The sequence below is a fragment of the Colletes gigas genome, unplaced genomic scaffold (genome assembly GCF_013123115.1).
Source record: "Colletes gigas isolate AHSC1104 unplaced genomic scaffold, ASM1312311v1 Colletes_gigas_Sc00001, whole genome shotgun sequence".
NCBI lineage: Eukaryota > Metazoa > Arthropoda > Insecta > Hymenoptera > Colletidae > Colletes > Colletes gigas.
The window spans coordinates 8,573,631-8,599,961 of record NW_025106630.1 but is presented as its reverse complement, the minus strand read 5'-3'; the positions used below and the strand labels follow the sequence as shown (position 1 = coordinate 8,599,961).

The window sequence follows — 26,331 nt, the reverse complement described above, 5'->3', positions numbered from 1 at the left end:
AAATAAATATCGGCGAACGCTTTAACGGACGTCAAATGTGCGAGATTAACGTTCGAACGTCGAACACGCGGACCGATGCGTAAGTACAGGTGGTGCGTCGGAATTACGAATAAACGTTTGAAAATAATCGAAAATAAACGAATTCCGCGATCGTTCCCAGCATCAGATCTGCTACGAAACTTCTCCACCCCCAAGAACTTTCGTTTTAGAAATTATCAATTTAACTACGAGATTATAGAATAAGTTAGACCGTGAAAACGCGTGGATTTTATATATCGGTCGTTGTGCAACTCGGGATAAAGAATTTATGACCGGTCAAACTACGACAAGAGATTAATGAAGAAAGTTCCCCAGGGACATAAAAAGCAATATTTATTTTTTAATAAAGAACCGCGTAGAAAAAAGCTGCTATGTTTGAGTAAGCGTCGCGGACAGTAGGTGCGTTTAATGGATCGAACGAGAAAAAAAAAATACGCGGTTCGATATTCTCCTCGATCTTTTTGTCGGGAATTTTTTCCTCCCTGGGCACGGCCACGCGCGTGCAATTTTTCTCTATCTAGTATTGCTTTTATGGCTCTTAAAATTAATGATCCACCGAGTGGTTGGTCGCGGTTGGCGTATTTTTGATGCGTTTTTATATGTATTTATTCAACGACGAAATGTAGGTCAGGAATCATGCATTCAACGAAGTGGAAATAATTTATAAATTTAATTTCTAATCGGTAATAACGTTTTCCAGCGATCGCGCGATGGATCCACAGGCGTTCGTTCTTTCTGGATCGCGCGGGAAAACATCGAAAAACAAGGATCAACCGGGAGGAAACGATACGAGCGAGATTACGGGGAAGGGAATTAAATGGAACGAAAGCGGAAAGTAATCTTCAAGATCCACGTGGCGCGCAGCTCCTGCTGGCGGAATTTTATTTTATTGACGCGCAGCCCTGGCAGCAGACTGCCTTCGGTGCCACATGGTCTCGTTATTAACGTGAAATGCAAACGAGCCCTTCGTTTCGTCCAAGGAACGGCCCTCCGGACGAACGGCCAGCTATAATTTTTACTAGCAAAATTGTATCGCCAAATGTCGTCGTATTTTAACGTCCCGATAAATGCACGAAATCCAGTCGCCATGAAAACTCCGAGAATGCCATTTCCAATTCAATTAGCTGCTTGAAATTTTTATAAAATCCACATTTTCGTACATCGTTGCAACTTTGATACGGAGACACCTTGTATTTTCTCGGGAGTCCAACGACCAATAAATAAACAGGTACGACCCGATTGCCTCCAGGCGCGAAACATTTACGGCGCATAATTTCATTTAAATTAACGCGATAATCGGCTGTTCCGTTTTAATGTCCATTTCGTTCAACTTTTTAGACGTCGAAGAAAAGTAATTATCCGGTTTAATTTTAGTTAAATGGCAGCGGGGAGCGACCGGGGGGGGGCTTGCTTTGCGAGTCGCGTATCGTTTCACGTCCGGAACAGTTACAAGCAGCGATTCGACTAACATCGTATCGATGCTATCGATACCAGATGATAAAGTACCATTTTGTATGGAATCGTTTCGATACCTATCGACTGCATACAGCACTTACTTGGTATTTATGCTTTGCCCGTTAACAGCGAAAACATTAAATTTCCTGCATAAAATTAATTAGTAGTTGGATTCGAACGTCGCTCCAAAGGTAGAAAATGATTAAATTTCGAAAATGGCCCAAATCGCGTAACGTCGGTGGATTTATTTTATCGTCGCGTGGCATTCGACGAATCGCAATTAGAAAAGCATCGCCCTTTCAGTTCCGTTCGCGCGGCGAACGGAAACGCGGTAACAATTTCTGGTCGCGTAACGACATTTCGCATCGTGGCGCCCCTTCCGCGATCGGCCATCAATCAATCCCCGCGGCGAACGATAAAAACGTCACACTTACACGGGCTTTTACACGGTACGCGAAAACCGTGGCTGATCTCGCGACCCTGTCGGGAAACAATTCGCCCAACGGTCGACCGACGGCTTTTATTATAACAGATGGCTACAATAATTTTAATCGCCGTCACAGCCCATCTCCTTCTGTTGTTACAGATGTCTGCAATTTTACGCGACCCGGTTTGTCGCAAATGTTACAAGCCGCGCCTCGTTGTACACGGTCCGTTTGATAAATAACCGACGTCGTGCAAAACTAAAACAACCTTCGTATTTGGTAAAAATTCATTTTTTTCAGCTTTGGTCGAAACTAGCTTTTCCCACGGGTTCGTTCGAATTTTTTTTTTTTTTTTTTTTTTAATACTCTATCGGGAACAAAGCACGATACAAAGCAGCCTATTTTTTAAGTTTGAAAGCTTTCTGTTCGCGTGCAAAATTTTACCGAAATATCGCGGAACAAATATTTGGATAGATTGACTTTAGTTTTGGTAGTTTTATAGTGGGTCATTTTATTATCGCCGTGTCAAACCAAAAGCTACTCGATGCAATAAGTAGTAGGAACTTAGAATCGAACTCCGGGCGCGAAAAAGCTCGATATCGCGATACAACTCGATCGATCGAAGTTCCTCGGGAAGAAGAGGCGGCGTGCCCCAACCGGGGGCTTCCCATCCCCGCGGGGGGTGGGTGGCAGACGCGCGTCTGCGGCAATTCGTTAAGACGCTTAGTTAAGCAAACAAGAGCAGAGTTGTCGGAAAACGATATACGTGCCACGGCTGAAAATCCACGGCTCTTCGGCCTGGTAATTGCGCGCAGCTGTGTTGCGCGCACGGATATAAACGCGACCTCACGTACGCAGTTTTTTCAGATCGAACGCGAGGGATCGCGTTCCACGGAGGCTGAGCAAAGTTTCTCCCCGTTCTTGCCACCGAAACGAGTACGATCTGGAAAGATAAAGTTGATCGAAGACATCCCGAGTTACAGTAACAATATCTTTGCTGCTTGACGCTGACACGTTGAAATGTGCTTGTCGATGACTGAACCTTTGAATTTTAATAATTTCAAACGAATATGATGACCACGACGATTGAAAGTTCTGCTGTATTTATTGGAAAATCCTATATTTCAGGGGTGGATTGCCTAGAGCAGAATTGCATGGTTAGAAGGGAAGGTCCGGAGATCCCGTACGAGCATGAGGAACCGGGAAGAGGAAGCCTAACGAGTAGTTCTCGGGGCTGATCAGAGACACCGGAGGGTCTGAAAGGGAGGAGAACGAACGAAGCTCGCGGCGACAAAAAGCGTCGAGTACGTACGGATCGATCGCGGGGCACGTTTTGAAGGAAACGGCTTCACCATCGCGGCAGACTCCAGCTTATGTTTATACATATGTCCTGCACATGGTACGGTGGCCCGTCAGAGAGGAGGTCGCGCGGGTGGAGACGCAACTTCCAATATTAGAACGGCCAGGCGAGAGACAGCGAGCCAGGCAAGCCAACCGGGCAACCAGACCAGATGTCTGCCGTACTGACTACCGAGAGCACGACGTACGTTTAGCTTGCTTTCATTACAAAAATGTCACGCACAGCCACCGTGTGTTTTCTTGCTCCCACTGGCCTTTGATGATGCGCTATGCCACCCTGTCCCCGTCGTCCGCCGTAACGGAGAATCGCCGCAAACAACGGGTCCAGGTCCCGTCATCGAGGATCCACCGCGACCTCGAGGAACCCTTCGCGCCACCGCGGTTAGATCGATGCCAGGAAATTCAACCGCGACCGCTCGATCCTCCCCGTCGCGGGATCCAAACGCTATTTGGGCTGGACCAGGGGTGCACGTTCCTTCGTCCATGGTACAGTAGAACCTCCATTATAGATTGTTGATACAATTAAATCTTCATTATTTAACCGCGATCTCTATTTTTAGCTGGGATAGGGACGAATATCCTCACGATCCATCCTTCTTGAAACGATAGAACCTCGAGTATTGCATTCAGATTCTTCAAAATCAACCACTCTAAGGAGAATGAGTCTCGTACAGCATGGTAGTCGCAAAGTAATTTCGTGCCTAACACTTGTTACTCGATCGGCGAAGTTGTTGACCTCGTCAGAGGTGCAAAACGTCCATCGGTTACAGGAACAACGCTAACAAAAGCAGACTGTTACAAAGATTTAACCTGGTTCCATTACAAAGATGTCACGACCAGACACACCATGTTCGGACCGGCATTTGACATTTTGCTCGTCGCGCGTAGCGAATTTTACAGCGTGTCGTGACCGGGGGGGAAAAAAATCGAAAAATTACGGTGCGTCGTGGGAAAGAATTTCTATGACGAGCAACGTTCTCCAACGTGTCATCGAGAACTCGTCCGCGGCTTATCGAGCACCAGAGTGTTTTCTAAAGGGAGGCGCGAGCCCCTAGAAGATCGTCTTAAAGGGGGTGGATATACGAAAGAAAATGTACTGTTACATTATTTGCAAGCATTCGATTTAGTCAGAGGTTTTCTTTTCAAAGTTTGTTACATTCAACGAGTAAGAAATTCAGCAACTTAAAGTACAGATTATGAAAACTTCAATTTGCATAATATATAGGTGAAATGTAAATTTTTGTAAACAAGTAGGTATTGTATTGTTAGAATTGGACCTTTTAGAAACACCTCGCGCGTATTCACATAACCGATTATAATCAAGTACGTTATCGCGCGTTTAATTTTCCGGCCCCGTCGAAGCACGCATAATGCCGGGCAATTTTGGTTTCGTAGCTGTCATTGACGCCTCGCGGCATCGCCATAAATGCGTTTTCGCGGTTTTCCCAACGGTTTCGGCTCGGTCGTCCCGCACGCGTCGACAGTTCACGACCCATCGAACGTGAAATTCCGTGATACGAATAAAAAACTGTTTAGCACCGTGAGCCAAGAGAAACTGATCGTTGCTTGGTGTAATAGTCTCTGTTTCAATTATATTAGTTCGGAAGCGATGATTGAAAATTATTTCCAATTCGAGAACGATGGTTTGTCGACCTCTGGTTTTTCGCGAAAATTAATAAAGCAACGAGTGGCGCGTTTCGAGCGTAAGCGACTGTTCCAGCAACACGCTGGAATAGGAAACCATCGATCGACGCTCAATCTAGCCGGAGACATCGAACGGCGTACGCAGGTGTGCTTACGGTGCATCCGATTCATCAGTGTCGGCGAAAACTGTCGGACACGCGGTAGACCAGACTGCCGTTAAATGTCTGGGCACCTGTGCGAACGCAACGTTGCCTGAACGAAACGACTATAGTATTCCCTGTTAGGTTGTCACAAAGTTATCCCCACCATCCCTCTCCGTTCCAAGTTGAACGTCGCTTATAACAAAAAGTTTTGAAACGCACCTATCCCGGCGTTACAGCGTTTTCCAATAAGAACTTTCAATCGAAATGAAATAAAAGCTACGAAAGATAATCTTCGTGCTCGTTGTTATACGTTTCGATCTAAGTGACCACGATTGGCAAGAATACAAAGTTCGATATTTACGTCTAAACGTGTACACGCGTTAGCGAAGACAACTTCATTGCGGAGACAAATTATTCATACGCAAATCGAGGGGAATCGCGAAGGGTAGGTTCGCGAGGTGGGAAAGAAACGAAGAAAGGGGGGAACGGCCATTAAGAAATAATCAGAGCTTCGGAGCGGTCATTGTTAGTAGTTGGAAATAGTATGTTTCAGTTCTGTGTTGTTTGATTCCTCGTAGAAACTACAAATATCGTTGTAAATATAAGATACACCATCTTCGTGTATCCATCCATTCTCAGAAACTTTCATAGCAAACCTTTCTATATTCAGAAAGCGAGGCACGCGAACATTATTATAAGAAATTACACACGAGGAATCGAACGGAACGACGAAGTCACGTATACGTGAGAGCGGCCGTCAAAGGGTAGACTCGACCGGTGCATGTACTTTTCAAAGGGTTAACGTACGAATAATGTTCCCACCCATATCGACGATTTCTTTACGAGCCACGGTTTAGCCAAAGGTGTGGAGTCTCCCGGTCGCGAGTCTCGATTCTCTTTGAAGCACGGAAGCTGCCCGCAACACCTGACTGACTCTTTGGACGCACGTATGGCAGGTTGAACAGACAGCGCTCAGACTAGGTTCGAGAGAGGGAGAGGGAAAGATTAATAATATAGAAAAGCCAAAGCCATGCCACCCTCCAACAAGCTTTCCTCTGCCTCTCTTCTGTTGCCAACAGTTAATCGATATAATACTTGGGTATAGCGGGCCAACGGTGGGCGCGTGTCTTGCACGGCTATGTATGCACGCACACGGGAAACCGATTTACCGTGTTGTACGCGGGCACGTTTTCGCATACCAGGTCAGGACCTGGCACGCATTAACGGCTACTTTACCTTCGACACCCACGAATCAGCCCCCCCCCCGGGTCACGATCATCGGGATTCCCCGCGAACCATCTTGCAACACGATTCCATATTAGTTCCTCCGCCATTATCGAGCACGGTGTACAATTTAATGCACCAAAGAGTGACGAAACTCGTCCACCCCCGAAACTAGGAATTTTGGTAGAATTTCACCTCTTGTTCCCCGAGAGGTTCTAAACTCGGTTATTTTCCTGCGCAGTAAATATCCAGCAAAACAGATGCTAGCATAATAGTAGTCGAGTTTCCACTTGAATTCTCAATTGGGGAAACTAGTCTTCTTACGATATTCATTTGAGCGTTAGAATTTGCATACAGACCAACTGGCTGTTTGCCGCAGTAAGCTCACAATAACGACTGTCGATGGAACTGTTTAACTAATCCGGTTTACTTTGCCCGGGGAACGCTTGTTCCGGGATTAAAGTAAAATATAAACTAATTCTTTTGGACGAACAAAGCCGCTCAACTTCCATCTTGTTTTAATGTTCATCTTTGATTTCTCTATTTCCTTACAATTCAATTTTCCTAGTCGTAAACGATGCCATCGGGTTAACATTGCGAGAGTTTAACAATAGTTTCACGTGTCGCGCGAGCGATGATCCGCGATCCTCTGGATCTCTGCCTCGTTCCTCGATCTGTTCGGGAGCCGCGGCGATTTTCGCGCGCAAAGAACGGCGAATTCGTAGAAAGGTATTATTTTATCCTCGTCTGGTGCCACCTGCTGTTTTCTCACACTTTCGTGAACCCGCGAAGGTTTTAGAGCGTTCGGGAGCCAATATTTGCGCCAATAGCCGACGGACTAATATTTGCGTACGCCGTTCGATGTAAACGAAGCCGACAACCATTTTGAAAATGTCGAATCGCCAACGCGAGGATCCCTCGCGCCGTACTTATTTCGAGAACAGGAATTGCCTCCGATCGCAGTTTCTGTCCCTGCCATTTCCGCGTACGCGTTACCATAATTTTTCTCGCGTGGTATGGAAATCTGAGTTTCCCCGATCGACCCTAGAACCCAGCGAAATTATTGTGAGAATTTCAGCTAATTAAGTTTTGGCGGGAATTTAAAAAATCTTGGGAATTTCGCCATTAATCACCGTCGATCTGGTTAAAATTTGTTTAGTACGTATCGTTGATCGTTAGATCGATGACGCGAAATAGTGGCAACGGAATATATTCTCGAGGATAAGAGAGATATATTTCTTTGCCGCTCAGTCAGAACTGCTGGCCCGGAGTATGTATTGGCAAACATCGTGCGAAATGATGCACCTGACGGTTTTCGTACTTCGGTCCTTATCTCTCCGCTCCTCCGAAGAAAACTCGATTTTCCTCGATCTGGTTGGTTGCCTGTCGGCGGTTCTCCATCCCTTTCCGTTCGGCACACGTGCGCCCTGGGCAGAAACGTGCCTATCCATCTCGACGAGATACCTCTTCCCCGTTGCACGACGTCGACTGCATCGTCTCCGACCAACTCCGCCGCGATACGACCGTCCTGACGAATATTATTCACCGTCGATCGAAAGTGTCACCCGCGATACTTCGTCTATGCCGTATCGTATCGATTCAGACGCGGGGGATATGTCAACATTTCGGCGCCATGCGCCAAGCGACACCTTCCCCAACGTCGTCGAAAGGTCAGAGTTCGCGAACGCAAACGATCCGCCGCTCCAGATGCTGCGAAGGAGCTCGCGACGAAGGGGGGAGGACGAAAGGACCAACCTTCGTTTTCTTTGGGTACTCCAAAAGCAACAGTTTATCGTTTGTTGATCCCTTCGATCCCCCAAATATCGTGTTCGATCGCGTATGGGCTCAAATCTCAAACGGGGGAATAAAAGATGAGGACTCTGGTTCCTCGAGACTCTGAATGTTGTGTTGGTGTTAAAAAAAATTTCGAGGATATATAGTGGCTATATAGAGGCTGTACCTCGCTTCGTAAAGGTTTATGGCTGGGTCAAGGGCTGAATGGACCCTTGACACAGGCCATGCATTCTCATGGGTGGACGCAGAACGATGGTTGGCGTAGATATTGAATGTTCAGTGATATTTAAAACACAAATGAAAGCGTAATAGCGCGTTGTCTAATTACGATAATTTTAGTTAATATAAGAGGTAGTACTCTTTTCCAATAAAAATGTAGACAGGTTTTTAGATCATGAAATAATTTGATCTACGAGTGCAGATAGAGGAACCATAATAAATGCCTTGCAAGAATGTTTTAGCCAGCTTCTGTCAGGCCTGCAATTAAGCAAAAAACAATCGACACTTTGACGTTGAAGGGTTTGAAAGCATGCCAGGCTACCCAACATAGTACTGCCGAAGAATGGAGTCTTGTTCTTGAAGAGTCTGGCTATCGAGTGAGAAAGGTAGGGGATGCCTTCTGGTAAGAGAACCATGAGAAACCGCATGGCATTCACCCCAGAGAACCTTCAAAACATATGCTCTTCTAAATAACACGAATTCTTCCGGACGAACTGTGATTTGCGATTTCGTTACAATTTGCGATGCAACAGAAATGCATTAAAGAGAAATTTAACCCTTTAACATTCTGCTTTGAGAATTAAATCCTTAATTTCTTAGCTAATCCTATCGACAGCGTGTGTAAATTATAGTTTTAAAGTAATCGTACGATCCATAATTTCGATCAGAGAGAGTCTAAAACTATATGCACCCTTCTAACGCTAGTCCACAGTTTGAGAAAGACGGAGCTCTAAAATTTGATTTCTATTTCTCGAATGTATAAAAAAGCAAAAGACGCAGTTCCTACCTCCTGCCTGAGCGTTGCTCCCCTTGTCCGTTTTTCGCGGGAAAAAAATCCAAAGAGACCAAGAGCACCCCTCGAACGAAACGTCAAGGATCTAGCAGAACTGTCGCGATCCACGGTCGACGACGCGCTTCATGACGCGTTCGCGTTGCACTCGACGTTTCTGCGGGACGAATGTTCGGGACCACGATCGAAAATCGGAGGGAAAATCGTTGGGTTTTCCCAAGATCGACGATAGAAAAACGAAAGAGTTTTACTGTGACGAGGAGGCCACGGTGGGCGCGACACGAACAAACGCGAGGCACGGACGGCTGTCGCCAGCCGACTGAACGTCTCGTAGAACGGGAAGAACGATGCCAGCCGGTGGAGGACGAGAGGTGGTGGTTTGCAACCTCTACTACGCAACCTCTGCTGGCTACGAACCTGCACCGGTAATCCTTTCATCCACCACAGCACCGAAACAACCATACCGTACGTGGCTTTTATTGCAAATTCCGAGCATTCGGAAAAATATTCTTAACCCTTTGCAACCCTCTGGCCAGCTGCAAGGGAGTCTGGTTGAAAAAGGAAAGAACAAAATATCGTCAAGAAGTTATCTAAAACTAGTAAAGAAATAGTGGAGTGACACTCATTGTCAGTTTACACCGAGACAGTTATGTCACCAATGTTGCAAATAAGCTTGGAAATTGTTACAGAGACAGTCTTTATGGCTAGTCATTGGGTGGTCGTCAGCATCTGGTTAGCATGGTCTGGTTTTCGTCACTATGAAACCACACAGCCAGACGCTGGACCAAACTCCACATGGATGGTCTTGAACAATGGCAACGGACCGTGTCTATAGTATTTTCCTAGCCGTATCCTGTCGTAAATCTCTCTTAAAGTTCGTCTAATCTTTTTTACTGGACGAAACACATTTTTGTACGCGAAGAAGTCGGATATGCGACTCGCAGCGAGATGCGTGTCGAAAGAGGAAACGACGGAGCCGTCGGAAGCTGTCTCCGAAAGTTTCCGAGGTGCATGAACGATCCAAGGCCGCGACGATCGACGTCGCCCGTTGTCGATGAGACGCGAGACACGACCGAAATATAGGCGGCCCACGGTCGTGCTCCGCGCGGATATTGTAAACGGGCCAGTGTGCACCTGACGCGTCGATATATTCCCGCGAAGAAAGCCTCTGCCGCTGAAGCTGAGAAATAGCTTGCCATCCTCTACCCACCCGACACCACCCCCACACCCTTTACTCTCGTCTTTGCGACGGTGTATACATTCGCGTTCCCATCCTCCCGAGCGATTTCGGATCCACGAGTCGCGAGAATCGATTGTACTCGCGACGTCGAAGGTCGAGACTATCGACGACCGATCTTAATGGCGGCCACGCAGATCCTTGAATGGGTACACCTCGTTCAAAGAAATCGATCTTGTTCTTCTCTTAACGTCTGCAACCCCACTCTGGTATGAAATTTTTCACTTACATAGTGGCATCGATACTCTGTATACAGAAGTCGACATATTATTTCAAATAAAATCGATTCTGAGATACAAAGTAATACAGAGACTAAATATATCGTAGCTATCGAAAGTTTCTAGCCACACTATAAGTTAAGAGTTCATAATAATTAGACTGCGGATCTTTATGCAAATTCACATTTTTATTAATAGAATTAACGAAACGGAAGCTTCGCAGAGGGCTGTCTCAACCCCTAAATATAATAATTCGTATCTTACTTTAAGTATTCCTTATATTTTTGCATATTAAATGCATTCTGTAGTTTTTTCAGGATTAAAATTTCCCATAAATGCATAAACATCCGCAGTCTAATAATAATAAATAAACATTGGGTAGAAAGTGAAAGGGAAACGGGAAGCTCGGAAGACGACCCAGTTCCGGAAGCGTTGATTTGGCACCAAAGCGCGAGAAACGACAGGTTCGACGTTCGGTACGGATCGATCAGGGTCCCGAAGGACACGATGCATCTGCTACCATTTCGCACAGCCTCCGACCTGATCGTCTCCTTACTGCACCGATCCTATAAGTGTGTGCGTGGGTCGCGAACCCTCTTCTGTCATCGGGGAACTCGAGCTACCGATCTACGCGAGAATTTCTCCAGCTTCTCTCTGTCCCTCTCGCCTGTTTATTGGCACAAATTCAGCCACGACCACACGGACACACGCGAACCAGCCCACCGGCCTATTATACGTATTATTAGCACTCCGTCACGGTCCTGTCATCGCCACGCACACTCCTCTACCGGCTCGCGTCAGCGCGCCGGAATTCCAGAACAACCTGCGATTCCACGCGTCTCTTCCAGGCCCCCAATAACGATTTCAAAATCGTGCAAAGAAAATCTTCGACCCGTTTCGCGACAACCGTGGAACGTAACTGCGTTGCAACTCGCGAGGGCAGATCTGTTGCAACCTGCGAGTGATTACTATAGAACGTCGCCGGAAGCCAAATATCGCTGGAATCGTTCGCGAAAGGTGACCGTTAAACTCGACGATTCGCGTATGCTCATTTCAGGCGGCTAACGAAGCCATTTCAATTTATCGCGCGGAAACCGCAAGTCTGAATTAACGACGGCGTTCAGGTGACGGGAATTAAGACGACCAAGTAATCTAAGTTTCGGCTACCGGAATCGACGCAACCGCCTGCACCTGACGGATTATACATTTTGGGGGGGATATTTCTACGTTGACAGTACATCAGAGAGGTGTACCTTCGATCATCAGCAAAAATCTTTGCTAATTCGAAGCACGAGAGCCTCTAATCGAACGCCTCCGCAGTCCACGCGAGTTCCCCCTTTGCATTCGCGACTATTTTCGTTTCCTCAGAGTCGCGCCAATTTTCGAAGGGCGCAGAAGCAGCGACGGGGACCGCGGCAAAAAGACGAAAAGTCGAGCGGGGAACGGTTGGCGCGGACGTGTCTCGGGCGGCTTTTAATTTGCGCGCGAACAAAGCTCGCTGCCCGATAAACCTCCGGAATAACGTCGATCCGGGGTTGGAAGCTGGTTCGAACGCAAAGTTCAATTTGTACGACGAGCGGCCGTAAGTTTCGACGGGTGATGCCGTCACTCGCAGACGAGTCGAAGCCACGTTTTACACGGCGATAGAGCGGAACGTACTACCTCCGGCGGGCACTCGTAATTTACGACTTATCGGCCCATGCTCGGGGGTAATTTTCGCGCTTGTGAAAATTATACCGACGTGGCTCGTGTGCTCGTCCAACGATATTTTCTCTCTCGCTCCCTCCTCGTTTACCCCCTGGCCTTTCTGTCTCTCCCGCACCGCCGCGTACCCCCCCTCGCCGCCACTCTCTCTCTGGAAGTGACGCAAAATCGTGCTCTCGGCGTGGGCTGGCTTGTACCGGGATGTCGATACCACGAGGAGCGGATGTCAATAGCACGAAGTCACTCCTCTCGCGAGGGAGAAACCGCGTCAGCCGATTTTACCGCCGCGAAAAAGCGCACAACAGCCTTCCCGCCCCCCCCCCTCCACCTCCCCCCTCGATCGAGCCGCCATTAACACTTTACCCGTCCACCATCGGTACCCTAATCGGTGTCCTAATCCTGTTTTTTTCGACGATAAACTGCTTAATTATAGGGTTTCTCGATGGAATCTTCAATTCTCATAGCAGCCGTATTGGCAAAATTCTTGTTCCATTCGAGCAAGAAATATGTCTATGATCTTACTCTCGATAGCTTCTCCACTTCTCAGTATGTGATACATCGCTAAACTGACACTGATTGGTCAGTGGTATCTCAGCATCCTATTCTTAGAGTTGCAATTAGACTCCAAGAGCTGTATGGAGGAAGCGAGTATCTAGAAATGAGTGGTCGATCGAGTACTTGCGAGAAGGTACAGATCGAGCGTAGCCATCTGCCGGCGACTGCGCGAACTATCGCTCAAAATCTCTCGAACCACCCACGATACACTTTTGAGATGCTTAACTCGCTAAAATAGAGTATTTCTCTCGATCGAAATTGTCACGGGGAAGAAGAATCGTGAAAGTTTTCGCCACGTTCTCCAGGGGTGGTTTTTTTTGCACCCGAGCGGGGATCACAGCGGCGAACGCGGCGCGTTTCTCTTTCGCGAGCGGCTCGAAACGCGCGTCGACGCGTTCTTTCGACGGATCCGGGGCTCTTGGAAAAGTTCGATCCCGGAGCCGCTGCCGGTGACACTCTTCGTCGAGTTAACGGGCCACGCCGCGAGCGTGCTTTTGTATTACTTTGCATCGCCCGGAGAGGCCCCGGATTCCGTTGTGCTCGCGTCACCGCGACACGACGAGCCCGCAACGAGCGCGGCTAACAAGGGAAACGGAAAGTATCGCGCCCCCCCCCCGGAATCCACCCTTCGTTTCCCACCTCTTCTCCTCGATTGACTTCGTTATGATTGCTATTGTTCGCTGTCGAAATTCCTGCCCCGCGCATCTCGAAGAGAAATCTGAGCTGCTGACTCCATCATTGAACGTAGAAACAGGCTTTGGAATAACTTTTAATATATGTAGGATTTTTGCAAGGGATTGCAATGGATTGGAAGAAAAATGAACTAATATGCTAACACGTCGCAAACTCGAATCAATCTCCTAAACGCTAATCGCTCTTGTCTTTTAACCATACAACTCATGTCCCGCTCGCAACCCCCCACTCTCACACACGATCCAAACCACGGACATCGTACACTATGTCCCACTCCCCTACATATATAATCTATTTTCTCTGGTGCTTTCCTCGTGTCGCGAAATAATGTCAAAAACTCGAGACATCTGCGAAAGTTCGGGAAGACATCCGTTTGCCAGGCACCGGAAACATTTGGCCAACTATTTCGGTTTATGGAGCTCCGCGATCCCCTAAGGGCTCGGTATTCGACCGATCGTCTCCCTATAGGTCTCTCTCTCTCCCTCTTTAACCGTCATGGGAGTTCTGGTCAATGTCCCCCGAGGAAGACGATCCAGGGGAGTCAGGGCGCTCGATCGAACGACAATGGAGCGACTCTCCTGCCGGTGCACAGCGCGGTGAAACAAAGGTCGCGGGGGGGGGAAAGGCAGTCCGAAGGGAAAGAAATAATTTTCCCGGCACGTAATAAACTGGTTTCGTTGTGCTCGGTGTCGACAAAAGGCGCGCGTTGTGTGGCTCGCGTTTCATGGCCTGACTGCGCATGCAGCCGCTAAAGAACGGGTCTGGCTGTCGAATAGAACAGGTGAACCGGATAAGATTAAACAGCTGTTTCCGCGTTCTGTCGGCCCCGACAGCTTAGCCTCTTCTTCCTGGCTAACGTCGCGGGTCTTCCCCCGCGGGAACCGTTTATTACACGCGCGGAACCTCTTCCGTTATGCGGCCGTTGCAACCCCCTCGCCGCGGTTTTTCGACAGAGTCATCTTGTTGAAACTAGCGTTCGAACTTAATCAATTCCACTCGTTTGAGCTTTCGTTTTCCAGAAAATTGATTTTTTAATCTCTGTAATCTGTATTACACCCATCGATGCACTTTTTAAACCTAAGAGTTCAAGAATTGTACCAGGATGCAGGGACTAAAAAAGGAGATCGTATTCTACAGTTTCTCGTGTTTCGAAGAGAATACCGTTCTGTTCGGGGAAACAGATTCGCGTCTATCGGGGATTTTATTTCGAAACGTCGAAGCATCGCCGGGAAAAGGGAAGCACAGGATGGAACGGATAGAAAACAGCTGAGGCGCAGCTGGTTTCTGGCATCGCGACGGCTGGCGTCTTCCGCGCGGGGAAACGCCGCGGCACGACCCTGTCTGTGTATATGCACGCCGTTTGACGTGTGTGTATAGTACAAACCATCCATGGTAGAAAACAGAAATCGGAATCGGTTCTTAAAAAACATTTTTAGAAGAGAGAATAACAAACACGTGCGAGAAATTTTGCGGACTCTGCCAACGCGGCGTGTACGAGTAAAAGAAAAAAATATATTATTGGACAATAGAGTATTTCGGACAAGAAATATACTTCGATGGAACAGCCATTTATAAAACCTACTATTTCATTCTTCGTGGTATGAATGAGGAAATTAAAAGATCGATGGCTTGTTAAATTAGTAAATAGATTCTCGTTGCATTTTCGAGTAAAATGTCGTTTCCTGTCCGGTATCCTCGCGCGCACGTGTCCCATGCATGTTGCTCGTCCTCCCTCGTGCCATTCCTTCTACTCGTGACTTTACGAGTGAAAAGAAGCCTCGTGAATCTTTTCCAGACGCTGCAAACTATACTTAGAAGCGCGTGTTCGCTTCGACGAAATATCTGCGCTTAATTCCGCCGTCGTTCCCTGAGAAACGAAATGTTACGCGAACGAACTGTCGCCTCTGTTTGCTAACGGGGCCTCAGGTGCGCGATATCGTCGCATCTGCAACGGTTCCGTGTAAACACGCGTGATTCGTACGGAGTTTCAGGGATTTTCGATGCTAGACCCGACAAAGAAGACTATTTGAATCACGATTAATACTTATTCACACGAAATTTGAACGCACAATAATCGTTCAATACATTTTCGTGTAATATACCTCCGAGGGCGGGGCTACGTAGCCCCCTTACCATTTTCGTGTCACACGCGACGTTACCGGCAGAGAAAAGAATGAGACCGCAGCGCAATGCAACGGCGGGAATTGTAATATGAAATTATCATTAACACTTTACCGACCGGTAGCGGTTGATTAATCGGCTATCGGTCGGTAAACGCCGACCGATAAAACAGTTGATTAATAGGCTATCAGTCGGTAAGCGTTAGCCGGTAAAACAGTCGATTAATAGGCTATCGGTCGGTAAAGTGTTAACATATCGAAGGGGAAGCACAGACGAGGTATACGAGTAGATTTTTCACCCAATGTATTTTTTCGGCCCATTTTTATGGGGTCTCGAAACCCCATTACCATTTTCGTGTCATTCGCAACGTTAACAACACATTCAGAAATGAATTTTAATTCCTTCCATAGTTAACTCACATGTATTTACGTACTCACTACAGCTGTCTGTCCATCGAGTCTAATTCAATGAATAGTTTCTCAACTGATCGCCATTCATGAGAAGAGGTTGCTAAAATCTGCTCTGAATTTTCAGGTCGGTATGGCAGTCAGATTCGGCCACGAGGTATACCTTTTCATTTTCAATAAATTTGTAACACGTTCTACAGAAATGTTGTTTAATACTTTTTCATAGACATTTATGATCTCTACTACATAAATAAATTTCAATAAAGTACATTCGCTATTAAGTAAGAAGGATAGGTATAGGAAAGACAAGATCAAAAGATCGGTACATAAAAATGTATATTTTTACAGAATGATAGCTTAGGGTACGAGGTGTATACATATATGTGTACGAACATAATATAATTAAGCGATCGAGCACCAAGTTTTGGGTAGCAATACGTTGTCGCTTATGTTTTACACATTCGAGCGTAGAAAGAAATCTCGAAATCGATGAGCCGTCTGCCCCCAAAATCGGCTACCACTATCTTCCATATCTTGACGCCTACTACTGGGTGCCAGTAGTTCCAGAAAATGAATTAATTGTAGAACACTTTAGATAGAGAAACAAATCGATGTGACAGAAAATTTCTAAATGAAGTACGGTATGTACACCACGTTGTCCTATGGTGACAGAACGCGTTAACAATAAACTATGAGGTATGTGTGTGTATGTACACGGCGTGGACGGACGCGGGTCAGTTATCTGTCGCATTTCGTGTCCGTGGAGCAGGCTACGTAGACGGGTAACGACGAGCCGTCGCAGTAACCGTAAAACTGTTGCGACTGCAGTTGCGATTGCTGCTGTGATTGTGGTTGGTGCATCGGCGTGGGGGTCAGGAGCGTGTGCATAAGATGCATCGGTTGCACGAAAGGCATTATCTGAACTGGCGGGGTTGGGATCGAAGGTGCAACCGCGCCGTTCCCGCGATCCAGCGTCGATCCATTGTATGACCCCACGTAGAGATCGTGATTGATCTTTCCCGAATATGCGCTCGCTGGTCGTATCATGGAGGCCTCGCGGATGCTGGACGCAACCGCGGCCATTCGCGCTTCTTCCGCTCTACTTGACCATCTCAATCTACAGATGCAAATAACGATCACGATTATGGCTGTCAGTGCTACCACCCCGCCGACGATACCGATGATCAACGTGTCGTCGGTGCCCGAGGCAGTCCCCACCGACGTGTCCACCGCGTGCTCGTGGTTATTATTATTGTTATAATGTTTGTTTCGTTTCGGATCATTCTGAACGGCGGGCGCCACCGTCCAGATGATCTCCGGCTCTAAAACAGCGACGGTAGACTTCTTCGAGGCGGCGGTGGTATCGGTGAGCATCGTAGTCCTGTGTTTGGAGCCCGCAGTGGCGGTTGTGAACTCGCACGACAGCTGGTCCTCCTCGATACCGGTCAGAACAGAGCCCGACAGATGCGGGGGAGCAACGCAGAGCACCCGATCCGACGAGTTGCCGCCACCGATCTCCATCGTTGTTCGCAGCCACTTCCACAGCGGTCTGGCGTCGCAACTGCAGTTGATCGGGTTCTCCTCGAGGCCCCTGATCTTCACGGTGCCTCCGCGTTCCTCGAGCGCGGCGAGAAACTGAGAGGACAGCGTGGCGAACTTGCTACCGGAAATGTCCAGCTCGAGCTCGGTGGATCGGGGAACCGGAAAGAAGAGGGCGGCTGGTATCGCGTCTACAGACGTATTTTTGAGCCCTATGATCAATTTGCGACCGCGAACACCGACCAACGAGCTGGACAGAATGTTCCTCAGTCTCTCGCCGCGCAGAATCAGTTCCCTGAGCCGCGGATGAGCGCGTATCGAGAGCTGCTCGTTGCTGACCGACGAGTCCTTGATCTCCACGTCCAACGACTCTAAACGACTCATCCCTTTGAGGATCCCTTGAACATCGAAGTAGCCTAGCTTCGGGTAGTTGTACGCGGACAACGAACGCAGATTGGCCAACGGTTTGAACGCTGTTCTCTCGATACGCGCGCAGTGCGGTAGATCGGACATCTTCAGGGATCGTAGAGCAGTCAGTCCTTCGAAGGTGGTCTCGTTGACGATACCAGCATCGTTCCCTGACACGTCCAGCCAACGAAGGACTGGCAAACCCTTCAAGGCTACGATCACGCTCGTTAGATCGGTCAACCGGTTCCTGGAGACGTCCAAGCTCTCCAGCATCGTCGTACGCTCCAGAGCATTAGGTTCTACGTCCACTATGCTATTCCCAGAGAGATTCAATCGCTTCAGGAACGGTGTCTCCAGCCTGGTGAGAGCGTTCGTTCCGGTATTGGCAAGATTCAACGATCGCAGGATCTTCGCCTCGCCTAGTATTCCCTTTATAGCGTTCTCGCTCAGAGGATTCTCAGAGAGGTCCAGATCCTTTACGTTGTTGGCGATATCCTGGGTGAAAATTTCGACCAATCGATTGCGTGCCAAGTTTAAACGCGACAGGGACGCGGACTGTCTCTGCAGGGTTCTGATCGGGATCTCGTCGAATCGATTTCCAGACAGATCCACGCTCTCCACCGAGCGGACTCTGCTCGGGTCGAAGATCGTTTCCGGCAGCGATGTCAACCTGTCGAGAAACGAATCGTGTGAAAGAAGCATTACAGCACAAAATCGCTTTTGATCGAGATAAATAAAGAAACCTGTTGTCGCGAAGATCGAGATGCTCGAGACGCAGCAAACCCTCCATCGTCCTCTCGCTGAGCGACTCGACGTCGTTGTCGGACAGATCCAGCAGCTGCAGCTGCGTGGAATTGTGGAACGCGAGCTCGTCCACCGATTCGATCTCGTTCCCAGCGAGATTCAGGACGCGGAGTCGCGCGATCCGCGAGAACCCAAACTCCCCGACGCGTTTCAACGCGTTGTGGGACAAGTCCAATCGTTCCAAGAACTGCAGGGATCGCGCATAGTCGCCGGGGAAGTGAAGGAACCGATTATCGGAGAGATCGAGCTCCCTCAGCCTCGGATGAATCGCGAAAGCGGTCGGGGACAAACGATCGATGCGGTTGCTCGACAAGTCGAGGACCTCCAAGCCGGTTCCCGTGTCGAAATGTTCCCCGGCGAACGAAGTCAGCTTGTTCCCTCGCAGATTCAGGTTGTAGAGATTCGCTAGACTCGCAAACGCTCCGTTCTCGATGCTCTCCAACTGATTGTTGGACAAGTCGATCCTGGTCAGATTTCGAAGGCCCCGAAACGTCCCTTCTTCGATCTTTTCCAGTCTATTCCCAGCGATCGATATCCTCTCGAGGGACTCTAGATTCGCCAGCAGGATCGTTGGTAGTATCCTTAGATCGGTACGCGACACGTCCAGGTCGACGATAGAGGACGGAAACACGGGTGGAAAGCCACCGTACAAGGGGTTCGAGCTCAGATTCAAATATCTCAATCGTTGCAGACGGTCGAATGTTTCTGGCGGTAGTCGCGTCAGCTGGTTGCCCGCCAGGTCGAGGGAGGCCAGGTTCCGCAAAGGAAGCTCCCCGATCGACGTCAACCTGTTGCGGGAGACGTCCAAGTTGACCAGCGTGTCCTCCAATCCGGCGAACGTGCTCGGGGTGATGGTCGACAGCATGTTGCCCGATAGCTCGATGCTGATCAGATTCTCGAAGTCGTGGAACGATCCAGGCGGTATTTCTCGTACCAAATTTCGCGTGAGCGCCAGAGTGACCAACCCAGAGGCTGTTGCTTTTATCAGCTCGGTGGATAGAGCGGCTATACGGTTGAACTCCACGTGGAGATGGGTCAGGGACGGTAGTCTGGTCAGAGCAGTTGCTGGCACCAGGAGAATGTTGTTGTCTTGCAGGGAGAGCCACTTTAATTTTGTTAGACCTTCGAATGATGATTCCTCTATCTGTAATCAATATCATTGAAAGGGGATCGACAATTTTTAAGCGCCTGGACGTCGTCACGTACCGTTCGTAGAGCATTCAAGCTCAAATCGAGTCTAGTGAGGGCGGACAGACTGGAGAACGTGTTGACTCCGAGGCGACCAATGTTGTTGCGACTTAGATCCAACACCTGCAGCTCTTTCAGACCTGACAGATGCGCCTGGTCTATGTCCTGGAAAGGATAATGATTCTAAAAACTGTGATGAACAGTGGATGAACCTTGCAGGAATATCTTTGTACATCTTTGCTATGCTTCCAAGTATCCACGACTTTGCGTTAACAATGTGCTTCTTATTTCTATTCATAAAACACACTGGCTATCTTTGGTCGTTAAACGCTCAGTATGGGCACCGATTCTGCTACTTACGGTGATCAAATTGTTGGAAATGTTGAGAAACTTCAAATCCGTTAAGAGCCTCAGAGCGTCGCTGGGAAACTCTTGGAGAAAGTTTGCCGACAGGTCCAATTGCAGCAAATTATAAGCACCTGAAAGTAACATATTTAACGTTAGTTGTTGTGAGTGCTGGTTGGCTCCACTTTCCTCTTCATAAATATCTCTCAGACATTATTATGCTTTGACCAATATTTGACATATGACTAGACTGCGGATCTTTATGCAAATTGACATTTTTATTAACGGAATTGATGAAACGGAAGCTTCGCAGAGGGCTGTCTCAACCCCTAAATATAATAATTCGTATCTTACTTTAAGTATTTTTTATATTTTTGCATGTTAAATGCATTCTGTAGTTTTTCGAGGATTAAAATTTCCCATAAATGCATAAACATCCGCAGTCTTCATATGACCAAGCTGATGATTATTATGAAATTTGTTTAACATAACGAATAAGTATCAGTTCGTTTTTATTTCATGTTCGCTAAATATAATAATTCGTACCTTACTTTAAGTATTTCTTATATTTTTGCACGTTAAATGCATTCTGTAGTTTTTCGAGGATTAAAATTTCCCATAAATGCATAAACATCCGCAGTCTTCATATGACCAAGCTGATGATTATTATGAAATTTGTTTAACACAACGAATAAGTATCAGTTCGTTTTTATTCCATGTTCGTTAAGTGCCCGGTGGCTTATGGAATGTATTACAGATCACGCGTTAAATGCCAACGTAAAGAGTTAATGGCCGCGGTGAGCGATGGAGCGTAACGATAAAAGAAGTTAGCGCAACTTTTGAATATAGTTACGCGAAAGTAGGAGCCGCGTACGTAACTAACCGACCCGTGAGAACAACGATTGCGACTCGCCCGTTGTTCCCCGCAAGGCTGCTGAGAAAATGGACAACGGGTGGCTCGCTTTTCACGCGAGTCTCTACGAAAGTGGAACTCGGTAACGTGCGAACGCCACCAAGATCCAGGTCGCGTTCCTCAGGTGCTTGAGACATTGTACCTGTATTAAATTCGGATTCAGCGATCAGACCAAAAGATTCCAAATGACCAAAGGATTCCATTTAAACGCGTTTTATCATTTTGACCAGTAGTCCTTTGCACCTTTGAAAGCATCGCTGTTGAAACGACCAAGATCATTCGGATTCAGCGATTAGAATTAGTGGAAAACGATCAATGAGTAAAGGATTCCATTTAAACGCGTTTTATAATTTCGACCACCAGTCGTTTGCACCTTTGAAAGCATCGCTGTTGAATCGACCAAGATCGTTGCGCGATAGATTCAGAAGCAGCAACTGCTCGAGCCCAGAGAGTGCACCATCCTCCATGTGGGAGAGTTCGTTCTCGCTGAGATCCAATCGCAGCAGGGACTCACCGACCATCGAAAAGGCAGCTCGTGGCAGCGATACTGCGGAAAAAAGTAAACAGAGAGTTTTCCAAGACTCTCAAGACTTTGATAAAGAGTATAATTCATCGGTGACTCGACCACCACGCACCAATACTGTTCCCAGACAGCGAGAGCACTCTGATGGACTTTGGACCCTTCAGCGACGCTGTTGGCACCGCTGTTAGATCGTTGCCATCCAAGTAAAGTTGCTCGAGGTTCTCGCAACCCTTGAAGATGCCCTCCTCGATGCTCCTCAGGCCGTTTCTGCTCAGATCGAGGAGCTTCAGCTCCCTCATGCCGTGAAACTCGTTGCTCGAGAATATCGGGTTCAGGCTGTCGCCCAGGAGATTGTCAGCGAGTTTCAGCTCCTCCAATCTGGGATGTGCCACTAGCAGGCGATTCATCAGCTTGTAGATCGAGTTGCCCGACAGATCGAGCTTCCTCAGGCTCAATCCGGAGTCCAGCAGGTCCTCGGGCAGTGTCTGGTAACCGCTGTGCCTTTGGCTGACGGAGACGATCGGTTGTCCGCGCAGACTCTCCATCGTGTCCCGCGTGAAGACCACTCTGTCGCAGTTCATCTCGATCGCGCGACCTGTGTACTCCGCGGACACGGAACACTTGCAGGGGACCTGCAGATTCCGTTTCAGCTCCACGCAGGGTATCCATTCCGCTTGCTTCGACGGTTCGACGTTCGACAGCAAAAGTACCAACGACACCCACCACCTGGAAACGAAACAATCTTAAACATAGATATAATTATTCATATATTATTATTAAACATAGATATATATATAAGAATTCTTAAAAGAGAAGAACATTTCAAGATGGCGGAAATTTAAGTACACCGGGCCGATGTTTAAGTTCAACTTTCTCGTAAACCAAGCCAGGGATCGCCGATTCCTCTGGAATAACTCTTCAACGCGTTGTCAGATGAGTAATGTGCATTTATGTCATTTTTAAATCTGTGACTGGGTGTCCCTGGCCTGCAATTTTACGTCATTTCATCTGAAACTTGGAGTAGAGATGACGAAGTAGTAATCGTGCGTTAACAGTCTCGTTCGATCCTCATTGGTGGCCATGGTTCGAGAAACCCTTATCCTAATTAACCCTTTGCACTCCGAATTATATTTCAATTTTGTTACCACCTGCTCCCAACGCCTTTAAGTGTTTTATTTGAAATTTACCTGTTAAAATATCTGTTTTGTTTACACCGCATTTTTACGTCATTTCATCTGCTGCTTTAAGTACAGATGACGAAGTAGTAATCGTGCGTTAACAGTCTCGTTCGATCCTCATTGGTGGCCATGGTTCGAGAAACCCTTATCCCGATTAACCATTTGCACTCCGAATTATATTTCAATTTTGTTACCACCTGCTCCCAACGCCTTTAAGTGTTTTATTTGAAATTCACCTGTTAAAATATCTGTTTTGTTTACACCGTTGTTGTATTTTGTAATTTTCATGTGTACTTGACGAAGGAGCTCCTGAGATAAAAATTGACGTCGAATCGCACTCGATATAGGTGTGCAAAGGGTTAAAGACGCTTTCGACGTCGAAATGTACGCGCTGCGCGCTTTCAATTTTCTTCCGCGTTGCGGTGCGCGTCGCGGCGCGCAGAGGCGTGTTCGTCCGCGTCTCGAAACGCGGATACCTTACGTGTAACGGTGATTTCGTCCGCTGTACAGATACGCACAGTGAAACCTGTTTGTCGCGAATACCTAAACGACCACGTTCCCTTCTTTTTCTCCGAGCGAACGGGATTTCTCGGCGGAGCGAGGCATTCCCGCGTTAATTTTCGCTCGGCGCTCGAATTTGACCAACGAGGCGCGTAACGCGAATCCGCCAAGAAACCGTTGCACGGTAGACAGGAATTGAATTTTAACTGTTCAGGCTTCCCACTCGATGCATCATTCAATCCTGAACCGATCAGTTTCATTATTCCACGATCTTACTAAAAACGAAAACAGATCATTCGTAACAGTGATATCACGATCGAGTTATCTTTCAAATACTTTTAAAATTGTTAGATTTTATGCTCCCCTGAAACTTTTACGAACCCATAATGCACGTTTTATACACCGGATCGTGTTTTCTATACGCGCTTCGTCGCAGAGGAAGTAAAACCAGTCTCGTTTATTAAGAAAAACCAGAATGGTTAATGGCCGTGCATTCTGCTTCCAACGCACCGGGGAAATATATCTTTCTGGATTATAATTCCGTTAACAAATCTCGTATTTCTCATCAGTCCGAATTACGTTCACCGTGAAAAAAAAGCTACGCATTTATGTAATTGAATTGTAACTTCCGTAATTATTGACACGTTCACCGGCCACACCGGTTTTCCCAGTCTAGAAATATACTCGATATTTTTTTTAATTTATAACGCAACAAATAAGAATATTCAACTGTTCAACGGGGTTCTTGATAGTTGAAATTCTTCAAAAATGTTACGAACATTAAGGTTCGTTTGTTATAAGCGTCAGTCTTAGAATTTAGAATTTCAAACGATTACAATGACTCTTTCTCTAGAAGTACAATTTAAAAGACAACCCCTTAAATCCTTTGGAGACTCTCTCCCCTCTGCAATTATGCATTGTATTCTTTGATAATTATGCAGACCGGGCAGGTTTACCGCCTCGCAACCGTTCCCACGAGCTTCCTCCAGAAACAATATGTTTATCTTAATCTTGTATCTCGCGCGGCGTCTTGGCGAACCAGCAGGCCAACGTTCTCTGCATAGCAATTAACAATCCGCGACCTGTCCGATTACACGAGCGATTCGAGCCGTTGATTCGTCCCGAGTTAGAAAGTAAGTGGACGATACATCGACGATCAGCCTTGAATATTTTTGCGGAGACCTCGCGAACAACGGCCAGACATTTCGTATCGTTTACGTGTTCCCACGATGGACCCAAATGCGCCGTTGCTGACTAAACAGTCGAACGGTATTAACAACGAACAAACACCCATAATCGGGCACTGCATAACACGGCAACTTACACTGCTATCATGTTCGCTGGTCCACGCGACACTGTTTTATTATCGCTCGTACCCGGTCCGCATCACCTTCTGAATTATTTTCCACGTCGATCGGAACGTCCCAGCTACCGGACCGCTAAGAACTTGTCTTCATCGCGGCGCGTTCCCTTTCCTGCGTACCCCGAGGTCCGTTTAAGTTGAAAGAAAACGATTCCTCGGTGAACACCGCGCCCGTTCGCGCTCACGCACTCGTACCCTTTTTTTCGTTTCTCATTTACTCCGAGTTCTACCTTTCGTTCGACAAAAAAAAAGTCACCGTCTCGATCGTTAAAATATGGCGTTTACTATCCTAACCGTTTACATCCGTACAGTATAGAATTCGTCGCAAGACCACGCGTTCAGTTTCACGGAGAACGCGTCGCGAAGATACCGAAACGAATGGTACACGCCTCGACATTCGGAAACTGACGGAGAAGTTCGAGCGGCCGTAGCGTAGCAATGAAAAATCGTAATGAACGAGAAAGAAGAAGGGGACCCCGGTGGAGACTAACGTATACCGTGTTGCCCTTCTCCGCGGGATTCGCGGACTCCAACATAACGGTGTTCGCGCGAGTTTACCTACAGTGAGTCACAAAATTATTGGCATGAGAAACAATTTAATAAAACTACTAAAACTAAAAAGAATTTCTCCCAACAAATAAAACTATGAAATATCATTACATAAACATACAGCAAGAAGCAAAACTGAACGCATAGAATTTTAACATAAATAATATTTTATAGGTAAGAATGTTAAAATTCAATTACCATCTACTATCGAAGTAACAAATTAGAATTCTAACATAAATAATATTTTGTACGATGTCGAGTAAGAATATTGAAATTAAATTGCCATCTACTATCAAAGTAACAAATTGGTTCAATTACTTAATAGAAATAAGTTGTTCCTTGGTCTTATTCTATATCTGTTGTTATAAATTGTACATCGCGCGCGCGTATTTCTCCGATTCGTGCATGTGTGTCTATTTGGTACACGCAGTGTGGGAAAGGAGCGCAAGATGGGAACGGATGAACGTAGAAACGTTTGTCTTACAACCTTTCACTGCCACTGTCTACACGAAGTGCTCGATACCAGCGGATCCGTTGCCTGCATCCTTGCTTCCGATATATCCGTTCTCTGGATCCAACATCAGAATTTTTCATGCAACTTCCGTTAACGGATTGCTAAAGAAACAGACGCTGTTAGTTATTTTAATCGTTATTACGATAGCGATTGACAGTCGCCGGCGTACTTTCTATTATATCGTGTTACTTTCATTCAACTCCGCGACCGAAGGCAAACGCAACGTGGATCAACGACCTCGTCGCCGAAAAGAGTGGCCGCTGAAATCGTCCATTTTTGGTCCAGCGATCTTGAAACCGAATCGCGTATAAAATCACATTTTTTCAAATACTAAAATAAATATTTAAATAGTTTCCTTAATTAGCCAACGTTCTTTCTCGAAGAAGTTTCTACATCCAATATGATAGTGTATATTCATTTTTTACTATTGCATACGTGCTATGCAACGATCTGAAAAGTCAAACAAGGTCAGGAATGAA

The 26,331-nt window shown here is 47.0% G+C and overlaps 1 protein-coding gene across 1 annotated transcript; it reads right to left on the bottom strand.

The window, feature by feature from the left end:
• Positions 1-16,395: 16,395 nt before the first annotated feature.
• Positions 16,396-22,966, bottom strand: LOC122396783 (protein artichoke). The gene is made up of 7 exons (XM_043395457.1): positions 22,935-22,966; positions 21,860-22,473; positions 21,598-21,771; positions 20,327-20,445; positions 19,985-20,131; positions 18,718-19,922; positions 16,396-18,644 (listed from the first exon to the last, which is right to left on the bottom strand). The coding sequence occupies exons 1-7, from the start codon at positions 22,964-22,966 to the stop codon at positions 16,766-16,768; spliced, it is 4,170 nt and encodes a 1,389-aa protein (XP_043251392.1). The 3' UTR covers positions 16,396-16,765.
• Between the last annotated feature and the right edge of the window lie 3,365 nt (positions 22,967-26,331).